General features: G+C 43.8%; 1 protein-coding gene across 8 annotated transcripts in view; it reads right to left on the bottom strand.

Moving 5' to 3' along the window:
• Nucleotides 1-15,718, bottom strand: part of GAPVD1 (GTPase activating protein and VPS9 domains 1) — a 71,745-nt gene extending 56,027 nt beyond the window's left edge. For all 8 annotated transcript variants that reach the window (XM_077283595.1, XM_077283597.1, XM_077283596.1 and 5 more), the window contains exon 1: nt 15,562-15,718. In XM_077283595.1, the coding sequence (XP_077139710.1) occupies nt 15,562-15,675 (114 nt within the window). In that variant the 5' untranslated portion in view covers nt 15,676-15,718. The remainder of the gene's footprint in view (nt 1-15,561) is intronic.
• Nucleotides 15,719-19,261: the final 3,543 nt, after the last annotated feature.

Here is a 19,261-nt window from a genome sequence, read left to right as displayed (position 1 = left end):
AGGATGCAAGTAATATAAATGGCCAGACATAGTGGTATTCCTCCTGTTCACAAAGTCACCTGAAATGGCAGGAACTTTCATCGTTGGATCACAATTAATATCTTCAATAGGATGGAAGGATGTTCATAGAGCAATGAGAATAATGAGTCTGCACTCTGACGCCGCAGGATCATTGGGTACAGCCCGTCACATACCTACAGAATCACGATCCCCGGAGACGGATACGTTCTCATACTCTTCGTCTCTTTGTGCGTGTGAAGATTTGCACATTAAAAACCTGCTTACGTTCTCAAAACTGGTCACCTACAAGAACTAAAAACTATTTTCATTACTCCCACAGAAACCACACGTTCTCATGAATCAGAGGCAGTAAATATTAGCTTGCGGGAACCTCTTGCCGGGCACCGCTTCCCTTTAGATTCAGATGCCTACAAGAAGTGGTACTCCTCCTTTTACTTAATTCCCTATGGTGTATTTTGGTAAAAAAAAAAAAGTTGTGCCTCTTAGATACCAGAAAATTCCAAAGATTGGAGACATGTTCAACAGGTAGAATTAGAGCGCAAATTTCCTTCTTCCTGGTGAAGAGCTATTCTGCATGCCTTAAACAAGGGGAGACTACCTGGCCAATAAGTCTCCTTACACCAGCTGCGGTTTCTATAAGGAGAAATAGTACCCCTCAACTTATGGTTGTCAGCAGTGCCTTGTGCCCATAGAGTATTGCCTGGCAGATAAGTCTCAATACAAGGAAAAATAATGCTCCCAAAACCTTCACTTGGGTACGCCGCGTTTCCAACCACACAAAATGATGTGCACTCATCCAGATCCATATTTAGTGATCCATTCCAGCTTGCACACTTGTTACAGTTAATCGGTACAACATATGAATGTCAAGGCCATCACAAAGGAGTAGGGGCACAGCTTTTGGCCAAGGGTATCGGCCACGTCAGATATGGCCGGTTTCATGGGCAAGAAGAGTGCTTGCAAGCGGTTTGCTACACAGCTTGTAAGCGCAGCTCTGAAGCTGGCCGAATTGCTGGATACAGCGAGCTTTAGTGCTCTTACACTCCTCTGATACAGCAGACGGAATGCTGCATCTGCTAACAGCATCGAGATACACATAGTTCAACACCGTGTCTCAGCCATGTTGCTGGCACAAAATGGCAATCATCAAGAGCACTAGTGAAAGTAAAGGTCCAGCTTCCAGGTTAGAAGAAAAATCCAATATTCCCTCTGATGAATGACAATGCTAGGCCTCATGTGACTGAAGTGAGTCAGTCATTCCTGCATGATGAAGGCATTGATGCTATGGACTGGCCCGCCTGTTCACCAGACCTGAATCCAATCAAGCACATTTGGGACATCATGTCTCCTTCAATCCGCGTTGCATCACAGACTGACCAGGGGGTGACCGATGCTTTAACCCAGGTGTGGGAGAAGATCCCTCAGGAGAACATCCGCCACCTCATCAGGACCATGCCTAGGGAGGTCATACAGGCACGTGAAGGCCACACACACAGCGGAGCATCATTTCCTTCTCATGAGGCATTTCCACTGACGTTGGATCAGCCTGTAATTTGATTTTCCACTTTGATTTTGAGTATCATTCCAAATCCAGATCTCCATGGGATATTGTGATTTACATTGATCATTTTTATGTTTTATTGTTCTCAACGCATTCCACTATGTAATAAATAAAGATTTGCAACTGGAATTTTTCATTCAGTGACATCTAGGATGTGGGATTTTAGTGTTCCCTTTATATTTTTGAGCAGTGTATATACAAGTGCTTCTCACAAAATTAGGATATCAAAAAGTTAATTTATTTCAGTTCTTCAATACAAAAAAGTGAAACTCATTATATAGTCATTACAAACAGAGTGATCTATTTCAAGTGTTTATTTCTGTTGATGATTATGGCTTACAGCCAATGAAAACCTAAAAGTCATTATCTCAGTAAATTAGAATATTTTATAACACCAGCTTGAAAAATTATTTTAAAATCCAAAATGTTGGCCTACTGAAACGTATGTTCAGCAAATGCACTCAAACCTTTGTCGGGTCTCCTTTTGCATCAATTACTGCATCAATGCGGCGTGGAATGGAGGCGATCAGCCTGTGGCCCTGCTGAGGGGTTATGGAAGCCCAGGTGGCTTTGATAGCAGCCTTCAGCTCGCCTGCATTGTTGAATCTGGTGTATCTCATCTTCCTCTTGACAATTCTCCACAGATTCTCTATAAGGGTAAGGTCAGGCGACTTTGCTGGCCAATCAAGCACAGTGATAATGTTGTTTGTAAACCAGGTATTGGTACTTTTGGCAGTGTGGACAGGTGCCAAGTCCTGCTGGAGAATGACATTTCCATCTCCAAAAAGATTGTAGGCAGAGGGAAGCATGAAGTGCTCTAAAATGTCCTGGTAGACGGCTGCACTGACTTTGGTCTTGATAAAACACAGTGGACCTACACCAGCAGATGACATGGCTCCCCAAACCATCGCTGTTTGTGGAAACTTCACACTAGACCTCCAGCAGCTTGGATTGTGGCTTCTCCACTCTTCCTCCAGACTCTGGGACCTTGATTTCCAAATTAAATCTGAAAACAACACCTTGGACCACTGACAACAGTCCAGTTCTTTTCTCCTTGGCCCAGGTAAGATGCTTCTAGCGTTGTCTATTGGTCCTGAGTGGCTTGACACAAGAAATGTGACACTTGTAGCCCATGTCCTGGATACCTCTACGTGTGGTGGCTCTTGAAGCAATGACTCCAGCAGCAGTCCATTCCTTGTAAATCTCCAACAAATTTTTGAATGGCCTTTTCTTTACAATCCTTCCAAGGCTGCGGTTATCCCGGTTGCTTGTGCACCTTTTTCTACCACCCTTTTTCTTTCCACTCAACTTTCCATTAATATGCTTGGATACAGCACTCTGTGAACAGCCAGCTTCTTTAGCAATGACCTTTTGTGGCTTACCCTCCTTGTGGAGAGTGTTAATGACTGCCTTCTGGACATCTGTCAAGTCAGCAGTCTTCCCCATGATTGTGGAGCTACTGAAACAGACTAAGGGACCTTTATAAATGCTTAGGAAGACTTTACAGGTGTTTTTTTTTTTATTATTCTAATATACTGAGATAATGTCTTTTGTGTTTTCAGTTGCTGGAAGCCATAATCATGAACATAAACAGAAATAAACACTTAAAATGGATCACTCTGTGTGTAATGACTCTATATAATAGATGAGTTTCAATTTTTGTGTTGAAAAACTGAAATAAATTGTAACTTTTTGATGATATTCTAATTTTGTGAGAAGCACCTGTATATTTAATGCGTTGGAATCCGGAGGTGCATATACCATATGCTCACAGTGAGTTCCCCAATAACTGGCCTAGTAGTGGAAGCAGCCGCGGCCTCATTCATCACTCGTCAGTCAATTGTGTAACTGTCCTGACAATTGGAGGCAGCAGAGCTGCGTCCCCCTGACAAACTGATGGCAGCGGTGAGATCTGGGCGTTCTCTCCAGTGTCATCTGTGACAAAGTGGTAACAGTGGTGGGATCAGTGCGACCCCTCAGGCTGTTATCCCTGACAAAATTGAATAACACATTGCAGTAGTCAGGGAACCCCTCCCCCACCTTGTTCCCTTCCAGATCATCATCAGGAGCACACCAACTCCCAGCAAGCAGAGAGGTAGGTGATCGGCACGACTATGAAGACTGAAGGCAGGCAAACCTTTTAACAAAGAAACAAGCACAAACAATTCATCACTAGTCAGAGAACTCCCCCACAAAAGGCCATGATCAGGAGAACTCCCTCACAAAAGGCCATGATCAGGAGAACTCCCCCACAAAAGGCCATGATCAGGAGAACGCCCCCACAAAAGGCCATGATCAGGAGAACGCCCCCACAAAAGGCCATGATCAGGAGAACGCCCCCACAAAAGGCCATGATCAGGAGAACTCCCCCACAAAAGGCCATGATCAGGAGAATGCCCCCACAAAAGGCCATGATCAGGAGAACGCCCCCACAAAAGGCCATGATCAGGAGAACTCCCCCACAAAAGGCCATGATCAGGAGAACGCCCCCACAAAAGGCCATGATCAGGAGAACTCCCCCACAGAAGGCCATGATCAGGAGAACGCCCCCACAAAAGGCCACGATCAGGAGAACACCATCTCCCAGCAAGCCAGAGGCAGGGGATAGGTGCGCTTGACAGGATAGAAATCGAGACAAACAATTTAACTAAGAAACAAGAACATAAACAATTCATCACTAGCAAGGGACCATTATCCTGCAGTTTTAGTACGACCCTGACAAGACTCCATACTATATGCTGCAGTCAACAAAGAAGCACTCTGAACTACAGGGCCGTGCCCACCGCTGTGACCCGCGCAGTGTTCTGCCTTGGCATATTAAGCAGAATTTCCTCTGTTACAATTTTGTTTTTTTCCCCAAGGGGGCGGTGATCACAGGATAATTAAGCAAAGCAGAATAAAGCCACGCCCCAGAGGATCCAGTAAGTTATACTTCTCCTTGGTAGTACCATAAAAACTCACAAAATGAAAAGGCCCATACCTCTGAAACTATATGGCTGATTTTAAAGAAACAAAGACCGGATTATTCAGTGGAGCAATGGGAATATGTACAATCCCCCTAACTTGAGAGCGTACTATACATCTTTAGCACTGGAGACATATATTGGGCTAATGCACACACTCATCAGGCCTATTCCAATAGTCACATAATGTTGACAAGCGAGGCTGGAGCAGAATGGTTCCTTCTGCCCTCCAGGTCGACGCGAAGTTGTTGGGTACGTTCCTAAAGATGGAGGTGATTAGGAGGAGAGGCGAAGTGTTCATTGGTCTGGCCAAGACCATGCGGGAATATATGCTACACGAGATACATTCTGAAGCTCCTTCGTGGCTAATGATCGGTGCAGGTCTGAAATCCGGAGCCCCCCGTGATCAGTGGAGGCAGGCAGAGAATGGAGCTGGACAGTGGATACTGCCAGCAGGAATAGGAACTGAGCTTATGCCTGGGTGCTACAAAATCCGTGCAAATCTGCACACAACAGTACAGCATGACCCCATAAATACCCATGAGTGTATCGCTGCCTCATACCATCAGTGCCAGTACAAAATAATAATAAACATCATGTTCATAAGGTACAATATTCATTTAAAAAGAAAAAACTTTTTAAATGTCAGAGACATCAGCTCTGATCGGTAGCCGTCTTCAGAGGAAAGAACGAGGCGTCCTGGAAAAGATGATCCGGCCCCCGCAGAGCCCTGATCTCACATCATCCAGTGTGTCTGGGGTTACATGGAGACACCGGAGGATCTGTATAAGCCCCATACAGAGAAGATCTGTGGTCATTTCTCCGAGATGTTTGGAACAACCTGTCGTGTTCCTGTGCACAAGTACTAATGAGAAATTTTTAAGACAAAGGGCGGACTCCAAATATTGATGCGACTTAGATTTCTTTTTTGTTCGTTCACTTTGCATTTTGTGAATTGATAAAAAAAATAAACTAATACTTTTATTTTTTAGCACATTCCAACTGTGAATAATTTTTTTTCACACCTTTCAAACTTTTGGCCAGTATTGTGTATGTAGATATATTTTTTTTTTAAGACATGCAAGAAAGATGCTTCATTTTAGATGCATTGGAGCAAGAAGAAAACTTGGTGGAACAGGACTACTCTTCTAGCATCATGCGTTATCACTCCGCTCCAGCTGTATGTAAAGGAAACACTCGGCTACATCCACATGGAGTGACATCTCCGGTAAAGATGAGCGACCCGCGGAGAAAAATAATCCGCTAAACAGCACCGCGGATCTCAGCTTCTTGGAACGCAAGAAAAATATAGTGTTCGCCTTTCAGGTAGAAATAAGTATGAAAGAGTCCACTGCTCCATCTGAGGACAATATAAAATAGTGACAGGCATCCCGACTCCGTTACTTGGTCACTTTTTGTGCTAATAAAGTACTTGTCATAAAATTAAAGCTAAAAAAAACTCGTCACTAGATCAATAGTGGTCAGTTTTTATTTTTATTCCTCCTTTGAGTGTCCAGTTGTTTGATTTTTTTTTTTGTTCTCATTTTAACGATTTACCAAAAAGATTCTCACAGGATCCTCTGGGGCGTGTCCAAGCAGCTCTGCATAATTACCTGGTGAGCCACACCCCCTTGGAACTGCCATTAAAAGCAGCAACAATTTAATCCTTGTATCAATGGGAATTTAATCCTTCCCGTATCTCTAGAACCGTAAAACGGATTTTAAAACAACAAAAAAATGGAACACTCAGGGGAGCAGCGAGAATAAACTAAGAGCACAACTGGGAATTTTCTGGTGTCACGTTCTTTTTAAAAGCGAGTGTTCCAGCTCTAGCTTTCCATGCATTGGATTAATTTAATAGCCCCGCCCACCTGCTGTTGATTGACAGCTTTCTCCCTATGTATAGTATAGGGAGAAGGCTGTCAATTAGCATGTGAAGGGTGGGAGAGCCGGCTGCAAATTATTACGAGGACTGTATACTCTGCCTTCGATGCGATTTCATGATAAATCATGCAAGATTTATTTTTTTTAAAAGGAAACCCAATTGAATCAATTATTAGCCAAAAAAAAATATCGCCCCTTAAGGAGACGATGTCCCCGATTCTTCATTGTCTGTCCGATCTTCTTTTGGGGAGTAAGCATGTTTCAAACTTTTATGCTTATTATTTAATATTCACCATTTTAATTTATTTCTTGGGTTTGCATTTTTCTTCTATGTGACAACATGAGTCTTTTTTCCTTATTCAGATGTTTTAGCCAAAATCTATTAAAAAAAAAAAAAATATATTCCAACATTTTTGTACAATTGTACTACAGTACCATGAGAAGAGTACACAAATCTCTATTTTTTTTTGCATTTTTGACAATTTAAGTGGAATATTTTAAAAAAATTAATTCATGCTCTAAAACCGCATGAAGAAACAAAAAAAAAACATTTTTCATTTGGTGCAGAAATTAACCTGCATGCGCAATTTTTCAAGAATTTCGAGCAAAAATGGCAATGAATAAAGCAAAACGATGGCACTCTCGCTCCTGTGTTCTCTGGGACGGCTGCACACAGACTCCTCTATTGGTGGCTCATCTTGCTGAGAATAAGAAGTTGGACAAGTCAGACGTAGAGATGATCGGATCGATTCCGGGTTTCCGGTCCAGGTCAGTGGTACGTGACAGCTAGACGAGAGGCCGGTGAATTCCTTAACTTCCCCTAGGACTGGCATGACGTGATGTACTGATGACATTGCGCCGACCCCAGCTAATCAAAAAGGTGTTGCAGCTGTCAATCACCCGTGAGACATGCAGCTGCGAGGACTCGAACATATTATTCGAACATACCGGTTAGCACCGGAGCATGCTGAGATAACACCTTATCCGAGGACGTTCCATCATCACTAATAAAGGACACTGTATGGGAGAGTTGGCTGAGATGGTGGACGCCCGAGTGATTGGCAGAAGCATAGTCCATCCGACAGACATTTAATGTGATGTCCAGCTGTAGATTTACCTCCACACATGGTGGATACACAGCAGATTTTCTGATCAGATTTGGGGGTGGAAAGTCCAAGGAGTATTCTACCAGCAGCAATGTAGATGAGATATTACCAAATCTTACCCCCCAAAAAATCTAATCAATTTCCACTGCAGATTTTATCCTTTGCAATCAGTGGTATTCCCCCCAAAAAATCTGCAAAAAATCATCATGTAACAGCCGTGTTTGCAGCAAAATCAGCTACAGAAAATGTGTGTGTCTGGATGTGCCCTAAAAGCAAATTACACAGTACTCATCAATGACAAGGCAGCATCCCCACGCAGCTCATTATGTGACCCAACCCGCGTAACAGCCTGGAGCGCACACAACGCAAATTCCTCCAGTGATTAATAGTCAGATTAGAGGGGCTCTATGCTATTAACCAGCGCTGAAAGAATGGAGGTGGGACAGGGTGTAACTAACACATCACCCGTCCTCATTACACCACGCATTCTGATCGGAGATGGAAAATAAGAAATGGCGAACATGGTAGTGAGGGGCGCATGTGCTCAGCGCCATATTAGGCTCCAATCACACGGCCCTAGAGACTATACACAGCGCCAGGAGTCTCAAAAAGGTTCCCGCCTGGTATATACCATACATTCTAATCCTTCTGGATGCAAGTATTTGCCATATCGATTATATCGGCCTTCAAACTCAGATGTCAGGTGAGAAAAGGATCAGACAGATTTCAACATGCCCAATCCTTTTGTCACCAACTGTCAGAGAGAACATTGGAGAGATCACACAGATCCCATCAGTTTGTCAGGAGACTCAACTCCGCTGCCTCCAATTGGCAGGACAATTACGCAAATGACCGAGGAGTGAATGACATGGCCGCTACTACTAGGTTTGTTAAGCCCATATACCTCCCCTAGGTGAGCTCATATGGGGGGCCGTTCGTGGGATGAGCTAAGACTTTTAGGATATCTTCCCATCACAATCTTAGGCTACTTTCACACTTCCGTCTTTATAAAGATGTTGCAATGCGTCGTTCTGTGCAAAAAACGGATCCTGCAAAGTTGCCCGCAGGATGCGTTTTTTTTGCACATAGACTTGTATTACCGACGCATCGCCACCTATGGCCACACGTCGCATCCGTCGAGCGACGGATGCGTCGGTAATTGGCGGACCGTCGTCACAAAAACAGTTCAATGTAAAGGTTTTTTTTGTGCGATGCATCCGCCATTTTCGACCGCGCATGCGTGGCCGAAACTCCGCCCCCTCCCTCCCGGAACTCACAATGGGCAGCGGATGCGTTGTAAAACTGTATCCGCTGCCCACGTTGTGCTAAATTTAGGTCGGTTTGCGACGGCCCCGTACCGACGGAAGTGTGAAAGTAGCCTTACCTTTCTATAGAGATGACACATGGCATGGATAGCATCATCCATATGCTGAAATTAAGTAGAAGGTTTTAGAATGACCTTATCATGATAGGAGTGAATGTATTATGTTCGTCCCTGCACTACAACGCCAAAAATATATCTCCCATAAATATCGGATTGATGCAAACCCCAATATTCACTGACCATTGGCTCCAGAGCATCTGAGATAAATCTTTTGAACAGAGGAAGCTTCATAGATTTTACAATTTTTCTCTGCGACACCACCAGACGGGGTTTAGCAGCAGCCATAGTTGCATCTGCTCAACAATCGGCAATGCTCATTCCAGATTTTAGGTCTGTGCAAATATGCAGGCAATCGCTCGTTAAGGGAGCAAAATACTAGTTCATGGAATAATTGGATCGCTTATGCCGGCATAAAAAAATAATTTATATCAACTTCACATCACTTGTTGTTATCAGAGCATGCGCTGTCGAAATCACGATGCTGAATGGGGACAGAGAAAATTGCATTAACAATGGTTCTGTTCCAGTTAGTATTCATTGGCCAATCAACCTGTAATCGTTAACTTGCCAAAAATGGTCCATCTAAAAGGGATCTCTCCTCCAGCACATCTAGAACATATGAACTCATGTGAGTGCTTTCTGAAACTTGCCGCTAGCCAATGTGTATGTCCGGCATCAAAGCGGCAATCCAACACCACTCACGTCTACCGAAATCTGGGTGGTTACATGCATCTGCTGTATATTACCTACCCAGCATGTAACCACAAAAAGTCATAACTGGCCCTCATCACCTCCTGACGTGGATTGTGTGGAGCCAAATTAACCTCCTAAAGTTGGCCATAAAAGTGTCACTACAACCTATTAAATCTGCCTGGATTTACAGCCATCACCCCCAGGAATACCCCCAGGCTCGCTTTACCGTCCACGAGTAGTTCTAATGTTGTGGGTCGAGCATGCACAGATGCACCTAGTGACCCTAACAAAACATTTCACAGCATGCGCAGCACTGAAGATACCACCGATAAGGTAATGAGGTGCAAATATAGTTATCCAATTCATAAAAAACAGATGCACCCATGACCCCGTTAAATAAAACAGACACTCCCACGGCATTCTCAGCCCCACAGCTCTGAGATCCCATGCAGAGCTCCACTAAACATACAGGAGAGAGTAGTATCAAGCGCTAAAGAGCCCCTTGATCCAGCAATGAAATATGGACTTCGGTCCAATATTGGGTCACAGTCACTACATTCAAAACCATCAATGGTCATCTCATCAGTATAAATTGTTCATGTTGGGATCCATCACTATTACTAAAACTACAGAAAAGTACAGGGAGGAGCATGCAGCACAAAGGAAAAGCAGGGTGCTGCTGGAAAGTGTAATTTTAGCAGATAGGAATAAGACTGTCACTTGAGCTATGTGAACATGGATGAACAAAGGGGAAAGAGATGGGGAAAGAAGACACAAAAGGTACATGGGCTTGTACTGAATATTTATAGTCATGCAGTAACTATTGCCATTGCAGGAAAAACCCTTTGAACTTTTCAATATTAGCAGCAATAACTGTATGTCGCACATACGCTGTAGGGTACAAAGCAGTTTATAAAGCGTAGTTACTGATCTTGTGGTACATAAATGATACACGCCTTGCACTGTACTACATACACATGTACATCATCCAAAAAACATTTGGTTTTTTGGCCCAACTTCTGTACTGGTGCTCAATCGTCACTTACTCTTATAATGGATTTCCAAGTGGAAATGTTCTTTAGCGTGAGGACTAGTGATGAGCATCAGTAATTTTAGTATACTGTGATATTGTAGCAGTCAAATCAGAGGAGCCAAAGAAAAAAAGTTGCTAAAAAAATATTATATAAAAAGCTTAAATCAATTAGTTTTTCCAAATGAATAAAAATAAGAAATTTAAGGGAAAAAACAAATAAAACATTTGTTATCATTAAGTAAGTAAAAGTCAGATCAAAACATAACATGAGGCCTAACAGTTTATGGGCAGATGGCAATAAGGGTTCAATGGTCAGGAGGAACCGTCATTACTGCAGAGATTGGTGAAAATGTAGTAACCAGCTCTATTGTACAGCGGATTCAAGGCCCTGCTCACATGTCCCACTGTGAACCGTTTATATTGGATCTAGTATTAAAATAACAATAAAAAATTATATATCACACACACGAGGAATCTAACAAACTTAGCAAAAATGTATGCAAGGTTTCTGTTTATATATATATATATATATATATATATATATATATATATATATATATATATATATATATATATATATATATATATATATATATATGTATATATATTTTCATATGTCTGCCGTCTACTACATCTGAGTGTCCGCCTACACGCTCGAAAATGATGCACAATGGAACGCAAGTTCGCACCATTATAGTATATGTCCCCGTCGGCGCATCCGCCCGACATCAGTTTTGCATGGGGATTTGGGCGTAAGCCCCAATGGGAGCAACAGAACCGAACCCTGAATGCAGCGTGAAAGATCCCTAAAGGATTTACCACTTTTGGTGTCAAAAAAGTCACAAAATTATGGTTAAAAAAATGAAGGGGAAGAGTTTTGATTCAGCACCAAACTCAAATACTGATTGTGCCATTTTGAAGAATTTAGTGAAAAAAAAAACAACAAATCATAGAATACAAAAAGTCCCTTTAATAAATAGCAAATATTGAATTGGGCCCTTAGACATAAAGGTAGCAAACAAATTGAAACTGACGACACTTTTGTTCCCAATCAAATTAATGGATCCTGTGTTATGTTGTTGTTTTTTTCATGAATCCAAAACATAATTAAAAAAAACAAAAACCTAACTACTGGACATGTGAACAGAACCCGGGCTTTCTTCACATGTCCGTTTATTTTTTCCGTTTCTCCTAAATGGAACAGAAAAACGGAATTAGAATAGCGATTCACATCACATCCACCGATTTATTTGAAGTCCGACTGGAAAGAAAAAAGTTCTCTGTACATTTCACCTTGGTAAAAAGTCCAGAAAGTAAAACTTTTCCATTCTTAAAAATAAAAGGAAAAGAAGCGGATCCCAAATAAATCACTGAGCCGCTGTGTGCGTGTGAATGATGAGGCATTTACAAGACGCTGTTTACATTGTCGATTGTCCAAACGGGACAAACAGGAAAGATGAAGGGACATGTGAACGCTGCCTTATCAGACTAGAAAACAATGATACAGTTCTGCCATGATGTGATACATCAGCAGGAATTACAGTGGCTCCCTACAGCTCATCCCTGGAGATCCGGGCCCTTCGTGTGCACATTATCAATAATGGATGAGCTGGAAACATGACTGCCTCTACAGCGGAGGAATCCTCTGCTTCCTTTCCATGATAATGGACCCCGGACCCTCAAACATCTGCAGGAAGAACAGTTCTGCTGTACAAGCACCTGACGTTTACAGCAATGGTAACTACTGTGATTGCAACAAAAACATCATTAAAACCGAGCGATGCAGAAAAAGAAACAAAAAGTGCAACATTAGAATAAATATAGAAAATACGATCCAAAACTAAATCAGTCCAATACACCGCACACGGCAGGTGCAGAGCAGTTTATTAAAAAAGGGCACTAGATCCAAAGATGGCGTTGTGTCATGGGGGTAGCCCACCCAATGAATCAAAGTGCAAAATAATCCCAGGCACCACCATAAACATCAATTATTCACCGGTCGCCGCTTCTTTGGTAACGTAAGCCTGGTCTTCCACCGGTTTGAGTAACCCGACCTACAGCAAAGACATGCCGCTGCAGTGGTTATATCACTGGCTCTCCCGGGGCACCAGGAGAGCCAGAGGCAGCGTGTGTAGTCTCCGGTAGCTTTTTTCTTTTTAGGGCTTGTTCACACGTTCCTTTTTTTGCTGCGGATTTTTCAGCTGCGGATTTGGAAAAACCGCAGTGCAAAACCGCGGTGGTTTTCACTGCGGATTCCACTGCGGGTTTCCAGCTGCACTTTCCTATTGGTGCAGGTGGAAAAACGGTGCGGAATCCGCAGAAAGAATTGACATGCTACTTCTTTTTTTCCGCAGAAAATCCGCGCTGATTTTCAAGCGGAAAAACGCAAAGTGGGCACAGCGGTTTTTGTTTTCCATAGGGTAACATTGTACTGTACCCTGCATGGAAAACGGCTGCGGTTCCGCAGCTGCAAATCCGCTGCGGATCCGCAGCAAAAACCACAAAGTGTGAACATAGCCTTAAGGGGAATGTGTCACCAATTTTGTGTCATATAATCTGAGAGCAGCATAACGTAGGGGCAGAGACCCTGATTCCAGCGATGTATTACTTACTGGGCTGCTTGCTGCAGTTTTGATAAAAACACTGTATTTCTGCTGTATATCTAGCAGAGCTCTGAATGCTGAGCCCTGTATAACCACACCACTGATTGACAGCTTTCTGTGTACACTGCGGTTGGGTTACACCGAGCAGGAAGACTACATGGCACGAGACACCTAGTCCTAGTGATAATCTCCTGCTGATAAAACACTGATTTCATTGAAACAACAACAAGCAGCCCAGTGAGTGACGCATCACTGGAATCAGAGTCTCATCCTCAACATCATGCTACTCTCAAATTAAATAGCAATAACCTGCTGACAGATTCCCTTTAAATGTAAGAAGCTCAGAAGTATTCCCTTGGGTAACCTGCACATTTTGGTGTAGATTTCCTAGCAGCTTTCTCTGGATTTGGTGCAGTAAGTGTGACCATACATCATTTACGAGTTCTGTGTTTTCCACGGACACAACTCACAACCAATCACAGTCTATGGGGCTGTTCACATGTCCGGGCATTTTTTCAGATCGTGTTGGCTGCAACAAAACACGGAGACATAAGATTTTGATCCAAGTGTCTGATCTAACTCACCGATGCAAGTGTGTGCATTTATACTAAAAAAAATAAATAAATAAATAAATATATCTCCAGAAGAATGGAGGTAGCACCACATGGTCAAAAAAAGTGAATGGATTACTGACTCACTGTGATGGCGACGTTTCGCTCCAAGTGTGGAACTTTATCAGATTTGGAGCGAGACGTCGCCATCACAATGAGACAGTAAACCATTTATTGTCTTTTACCCTGGAGTGCCGCCTCCATTCTTCTGGATATTATGGAGGTTTGGGTCTGCCTGGGGGGCTTCGCACCCATTAGCTTTTGTCTGCTGTTGCTAGTGCTGCACCTATTGTAATAAATATATACTGCTATATATATATATATCTGACTGCACTCGGATGCCAGCCTGAGTGCTGTCAGTTTTTCACTGACCGATCAGAGAAATAAATAATAATAATAATCTTTATTTTTATATAGCGCTAACATATTCCGCAGCGCTTTAAAGATTTGCACACATTATCATCGCTGTCCCCATTGGGGCTCACAATCTAAATTCCCTATCAGTATGTCTTTGGAGTGTGGGAGGTAACCGGAGAACCCGGAGGAAACCCACGCAAACACGGGGAGAACATACAAACTCTTTGCAGATGTTGTCCAAGGTGGGATTAGAACCCAGGACCCCAGCGCTGCAAGGCTGCAGTGCTATCCACTGCGCCACCGTGCTGCCCACAGAGAAACATCCATTACTCTTTTTCTGCATACAAGAAACACTGATCAAATACTGATGAAAATCAGTCCATTTTTGCATGCGACAGAAGAATCAAGACAAACCCCTAAAATAATCAATGGGTCCCCTCTACATCACTAATTCCGAGCGGACACGTGACCGTATCATCATGAGGTTTCACCACAGATTGTACCTCTGCGACACCTGCAAGAGAAATCCCAATACTGCGCATTTATAAAGGTGAAAAAACGGGACTAGACACCCTTCCCAGGTCCAGCACTGAGTCTCCACCACTGCGCCCAGTGTCTGTTATTGTCGTCACATGAAAAGCACTGCAGCCAATCCGTGAGCGAGCTCAGAACGAGATAACAGCATGAGCCACTGATGGGTGGCAGCGTTACTTCAGAGCTGCAGACAACAACACCAGGAGCAGAGCCTGAGACCCAGTGCTGGACCCGGGGAGGGTGAATAAGGCCCACAGTTAAACTGCAGCTGTGGAAAAATTAAAAGAAACTTTTAGCAAAAAAAGGCAGGCAGGTGAACGTCATGGTTGTTACCGCCCCATCCACGCGGCTTTTGCTGCGGATTTTATCACGTGCAGGTAAAATCCGCAGCGTTTATCCGCCATATCAGGTTGGCTATACAGTTATGGCGACTACACAAGCTGCGTACAGCGCTGCGGACTATGGTGGCGCTACAGAGGGGCAGATGGAGGGACCCCACACTGCAGACAGGGGTGGGCACAGTAATCAGTCCCTACTACCACCCCCATCCTCCGCAGGGCACAGGGAGGTGGAGGAGGATGGACAATACACAGCCCCCTGCCATAGACGATGTCACCAGGCACCTGTGCTCACATATGGGGCATGGTCACTGCCCTATGACAACCCTGCCGGTGCCCTGCCCCAACAACACCCATGGCCCATCACTACACACCCTGGCCCGGCACGAAGACCACGGAAACACGAGCACCGTGCTACCAGAACTACAGACATGCCCCCCTGCAGTATGCCCGACCCCACAAGCCCTGCTCACACGGATCTCTGTGGCCCGATCTCCGCCCTCCGGTGCTGCCGGAATCCTTGTCAGCCGCAACCTCCCAGACACTGAGCTCCGCGCATGCGCGGGAACCAAAGGCAAAGCCTGCATGACGCATGCGCTAGATGGTAAGCGCCGCACTACTCGTTTGGTCATGTGCAGTAGAGACTCCCAGAGCATGCGCAGTACGGATGCTTAGTGTTTATGTGACTACGCATGCCTGCCGGAAATTCGATAACGTAGAAGGCTGGGTAACCCGGAAGTAGTCGGCACGTGGTAAGCGCATGCGTAGTAACATAATAACAGCCATAAGAAGCAATTGTCACCGCGTTGCTATATTTAGTGTGAATTTGGCACTGTTGTGTGACACTACAACTACCAGCTTGCACAGGCATGGCATTCTGGGACATGTAGTTTCTCAGCAACCTAACAGAGCCACAAGTGCGAGGCCTCTGCAGTGCACAGTGGCTGCTGGGTGACTGTGACATTATTATGTAAAGGTAGAAACCCTGCAGCAAATTCACACTTAGCTTCTGCAGTGTTTGCTGTGTGAACATTTCCGTAATTGCCTGTTTTTAATGTTTTTTCTCCCATTGGATTAATTAGGGTAAGGCGAAACGCAGAGACCGGACAACTGCACTCAGGAGTCTGCAAACAGGAGCTTATCTGTGGGCACTTCTGGGCTGTGGAGGTTCTGCCCCCTGTGACCAGCTGATCTGATGGTATCACCCTTAAAGGGGTTGTCCACAGTATCTAATATTGATCACCTAGTCTCAGAATTAGATCAGTGGTGGTCCGGCACCCCAACCGATCACCTGTTATCAGCTCTGGGGGATTCCAGATTTAAACTTTATTCAATGTGTAGAGACCACTGCCTAGAACTGACCGCCAGCCCCTATTCTCTGCAGCATACCTGCTGATCTGCCGGTCACTGCTAGACAGTGTGCACAGCCATGCTATTCAGCGCATTTATCGGGTCAGAGACCCTCTGATCAGACAGTGTAAGACCCTGAGGATAGGTCATCAGTATTACATACCCGGATAACCCCTTTAGAAGATTACCTTTCATATATGTATGTTCTCCAGGATGGGTGGAGGTCAGAAGGTAATCGACCTAAAAGAAAACTTGCCATGGGGTATTGTGACACAGAGTGGTCTCCTCTATTTCAGGGGTCAGAAGATCGCAGCGTTTGGCAACATGCACCACTGCACTGGTCGGCAGCTATACAGATTCCCCTTGTTCTTTTGTTGCAAGGGTTAAACAGTTCTGTTTGTATCCTACAGCTTTCTGTCCTGAGTTCTCAGCAGTTCTGATTTTCTCCATTCCCCTCTGGGATAAGTACTCGCCTCTTAGGCCGGCCTCACACTCAGCGTATGTAAATACGGTCCGTATTTTACGGCCATAATACGCAGAAATGTTCCAAAAATAGTGATCCGTTTGTCATCCGTAGGCAGGGTGTGTCAGCGTATTTTGCGCATGGCATCCTCCGTATGTAATCCGTATGGCATCCGTACTGCGAGATTTTCTCGCAGGCTTGCAAAACCGACATCTAATGGATTTATGTGCTCAAATGTTCGTTAAAACATATATACAGTATGTATGTGTGTGTATATATATATATATATATATATATATATATATATATATATATATATATATACATATATATATATATATATATATATATACACACATATATATATATATATAATACTGTATTTTTACTGTATATTTAATTCAGCGCGAGATATGTGAAGAGCCGGTAATTCAATTGCCGGCTTTTTCTTTCTCCTTTCCAAACCCGACATGATATGAGACATGGTTTACATACAGTAAACCATCTCGTATCCCTTTTTTTTTTTTGCATATTCCACACTACTAATGTTAGTAGTGTGTATGTGCAAAATTTGGGCTCTGTAGCTTGTAAAATAAAGGGTTAAATGGAAAAAATTGGCGTGGGCTCCCGCGCAATTTTCTCCGCCAGAGTGGTAAAGCCAGTGACTGAGGGCAGATATTAATAGCCTAGAGAGGGTCCATGGTTATTGGCCCCCCCTGGCTAAAAACATCTGCCCCCAGCCACCCCAGAAAAGGCACATCTGGAAGATGCGCCTATTCTGGCACTTGGCCACTCTCTTCCCACTCCCGTGTGGCGGTGGGATATGGGGTAATGAAGGGTTAATGCCACCTTGCTATTGTAAGGTGACATTAAGCCAGATTAATAATGGAGAGGAGTCAATTATGACACCTATCCATTATTAATCCAATACTACGAAATGGTTAATAAAACAGACACATCATTTAAAAGTATTTTAATGACATAAAGACACAGGTTGTTGTAATATTTTATTATACTGGTAATCCACCTGAAGACCCTCATTCTGTAACAAAGGAAAAATAAAAACTCAACAATATCTCATACCTTCCGTCGCTCAGGTCAAGTCCCACGAAGTAAATCCATCTGAAGGGGTTAAATCATTTTACAGCCAGGAGCTCTGCTAAAGCAGTGCTCGTGCCTGTAAAAACCCCGGGGAATGAATGGAAACGGGGTGACCTGTAGTTACCTTGAGTCGCGGTGATGCTCCCTCTGCTTTTTATTTTTCCTTTGATACAGAACGAGGGTCTTCAGGTGGATTACCAGTATAATAAAATATTACAACAACCTGTGTCTTTATTTCATTAAAATACTTTGTAATAATGTGTGTGTGTTTTAGTAACCATTTCGTACTATTGGATTAATAATGGATAGGTGTCATAATTGACGCCTCTCCATTATTAATCTGGCTTAATGTCACCTTACAATAGCAAGGTGACATTAACCCTTCATTACCCCATATCCCACCGCTACACGGGAGTGGGAAGAGAGTGGCCAAGTGCCAGAATAGGCGCATCTTCCAGATGTGCCTTTTCTGGGGTGGCTGGGGGCAGATGTTTGTAGCCAGGGGGGGCCAATAACCATGGACCCTCTCTAGGCTATTAATATCTGCCCTCAGTCACTGGCTTTACCACTCTGGCGGAGAAAATTGCGCGGGAGCCCACGCCAATTTTTTCCGCCATTTAACCCTTTATTTTACAAGCTACAGCGCCCAAATTTTGCACATACACACTACTAACAGTAGTGTGGAATATGCAAAAAAAAAGGGATATGAGATGGTTTACTGTATGTAAACCATGTCTCATATCCTGTCGGGTTTGGGAAGGAGAAATGAAAAGCCGGCAATTGAATTACCGGCTTATCTCTAACACCGGTGCGTATTTCTCGCAAGTCACACTGCTGGTCCGTGTGTAATCCGTATTTTTCTCGCCCCCATAGACTTTCATTGGCTATTTTTTTGCGCAATACGGTGACAAACGCAGCATGCTGCGATTTTCTACGGCCCTACAAGACCGTATATTACGGATGCGTAATATACGGCAGATAGGAGCTGGGACATAGAGATTCATTGGGCCGTGTGCAATGCGTATTTTACGGACGTAGTTTATGCGCTCATACGTCCGTAAAACTCGCTAGTGTGACGCCGGCCTTAGCTTGGGCAGTTGCCAGTGATAGCTTACTATATCTTGGTATCAGTATGGAGGTGTGAGCCATGGAAAGAAACGTCCTCTAGGACACCAGGGCTGTGGAGTCAGGGTTGGTGACCATTTTGATGGAGTCTCTATAAAATGGACCGACTCTGAGTCCTAAAATATATAATAAAT

This window comes from Ranitomeya variabilis, chromosome 2 (genome assembly GCF_051348905.1).
Source record: "Ranitomeya variabilis isolate aRanVar5 chromosome 2, aRanVar5.hap1, whole genome shotgun sequence".
Lineage (NCBI taxonomy): Eukaryota > Metazoa > Chordata > Amphibia > Anura > Dendrobatidae > Ranitomeya > Ranitomeya variabilis.
The sequence above is the reverse complement of the archived record's forward strand: the minus strand, read 5'-3'. Positions and strand labels throughout refer to the sequence as shown.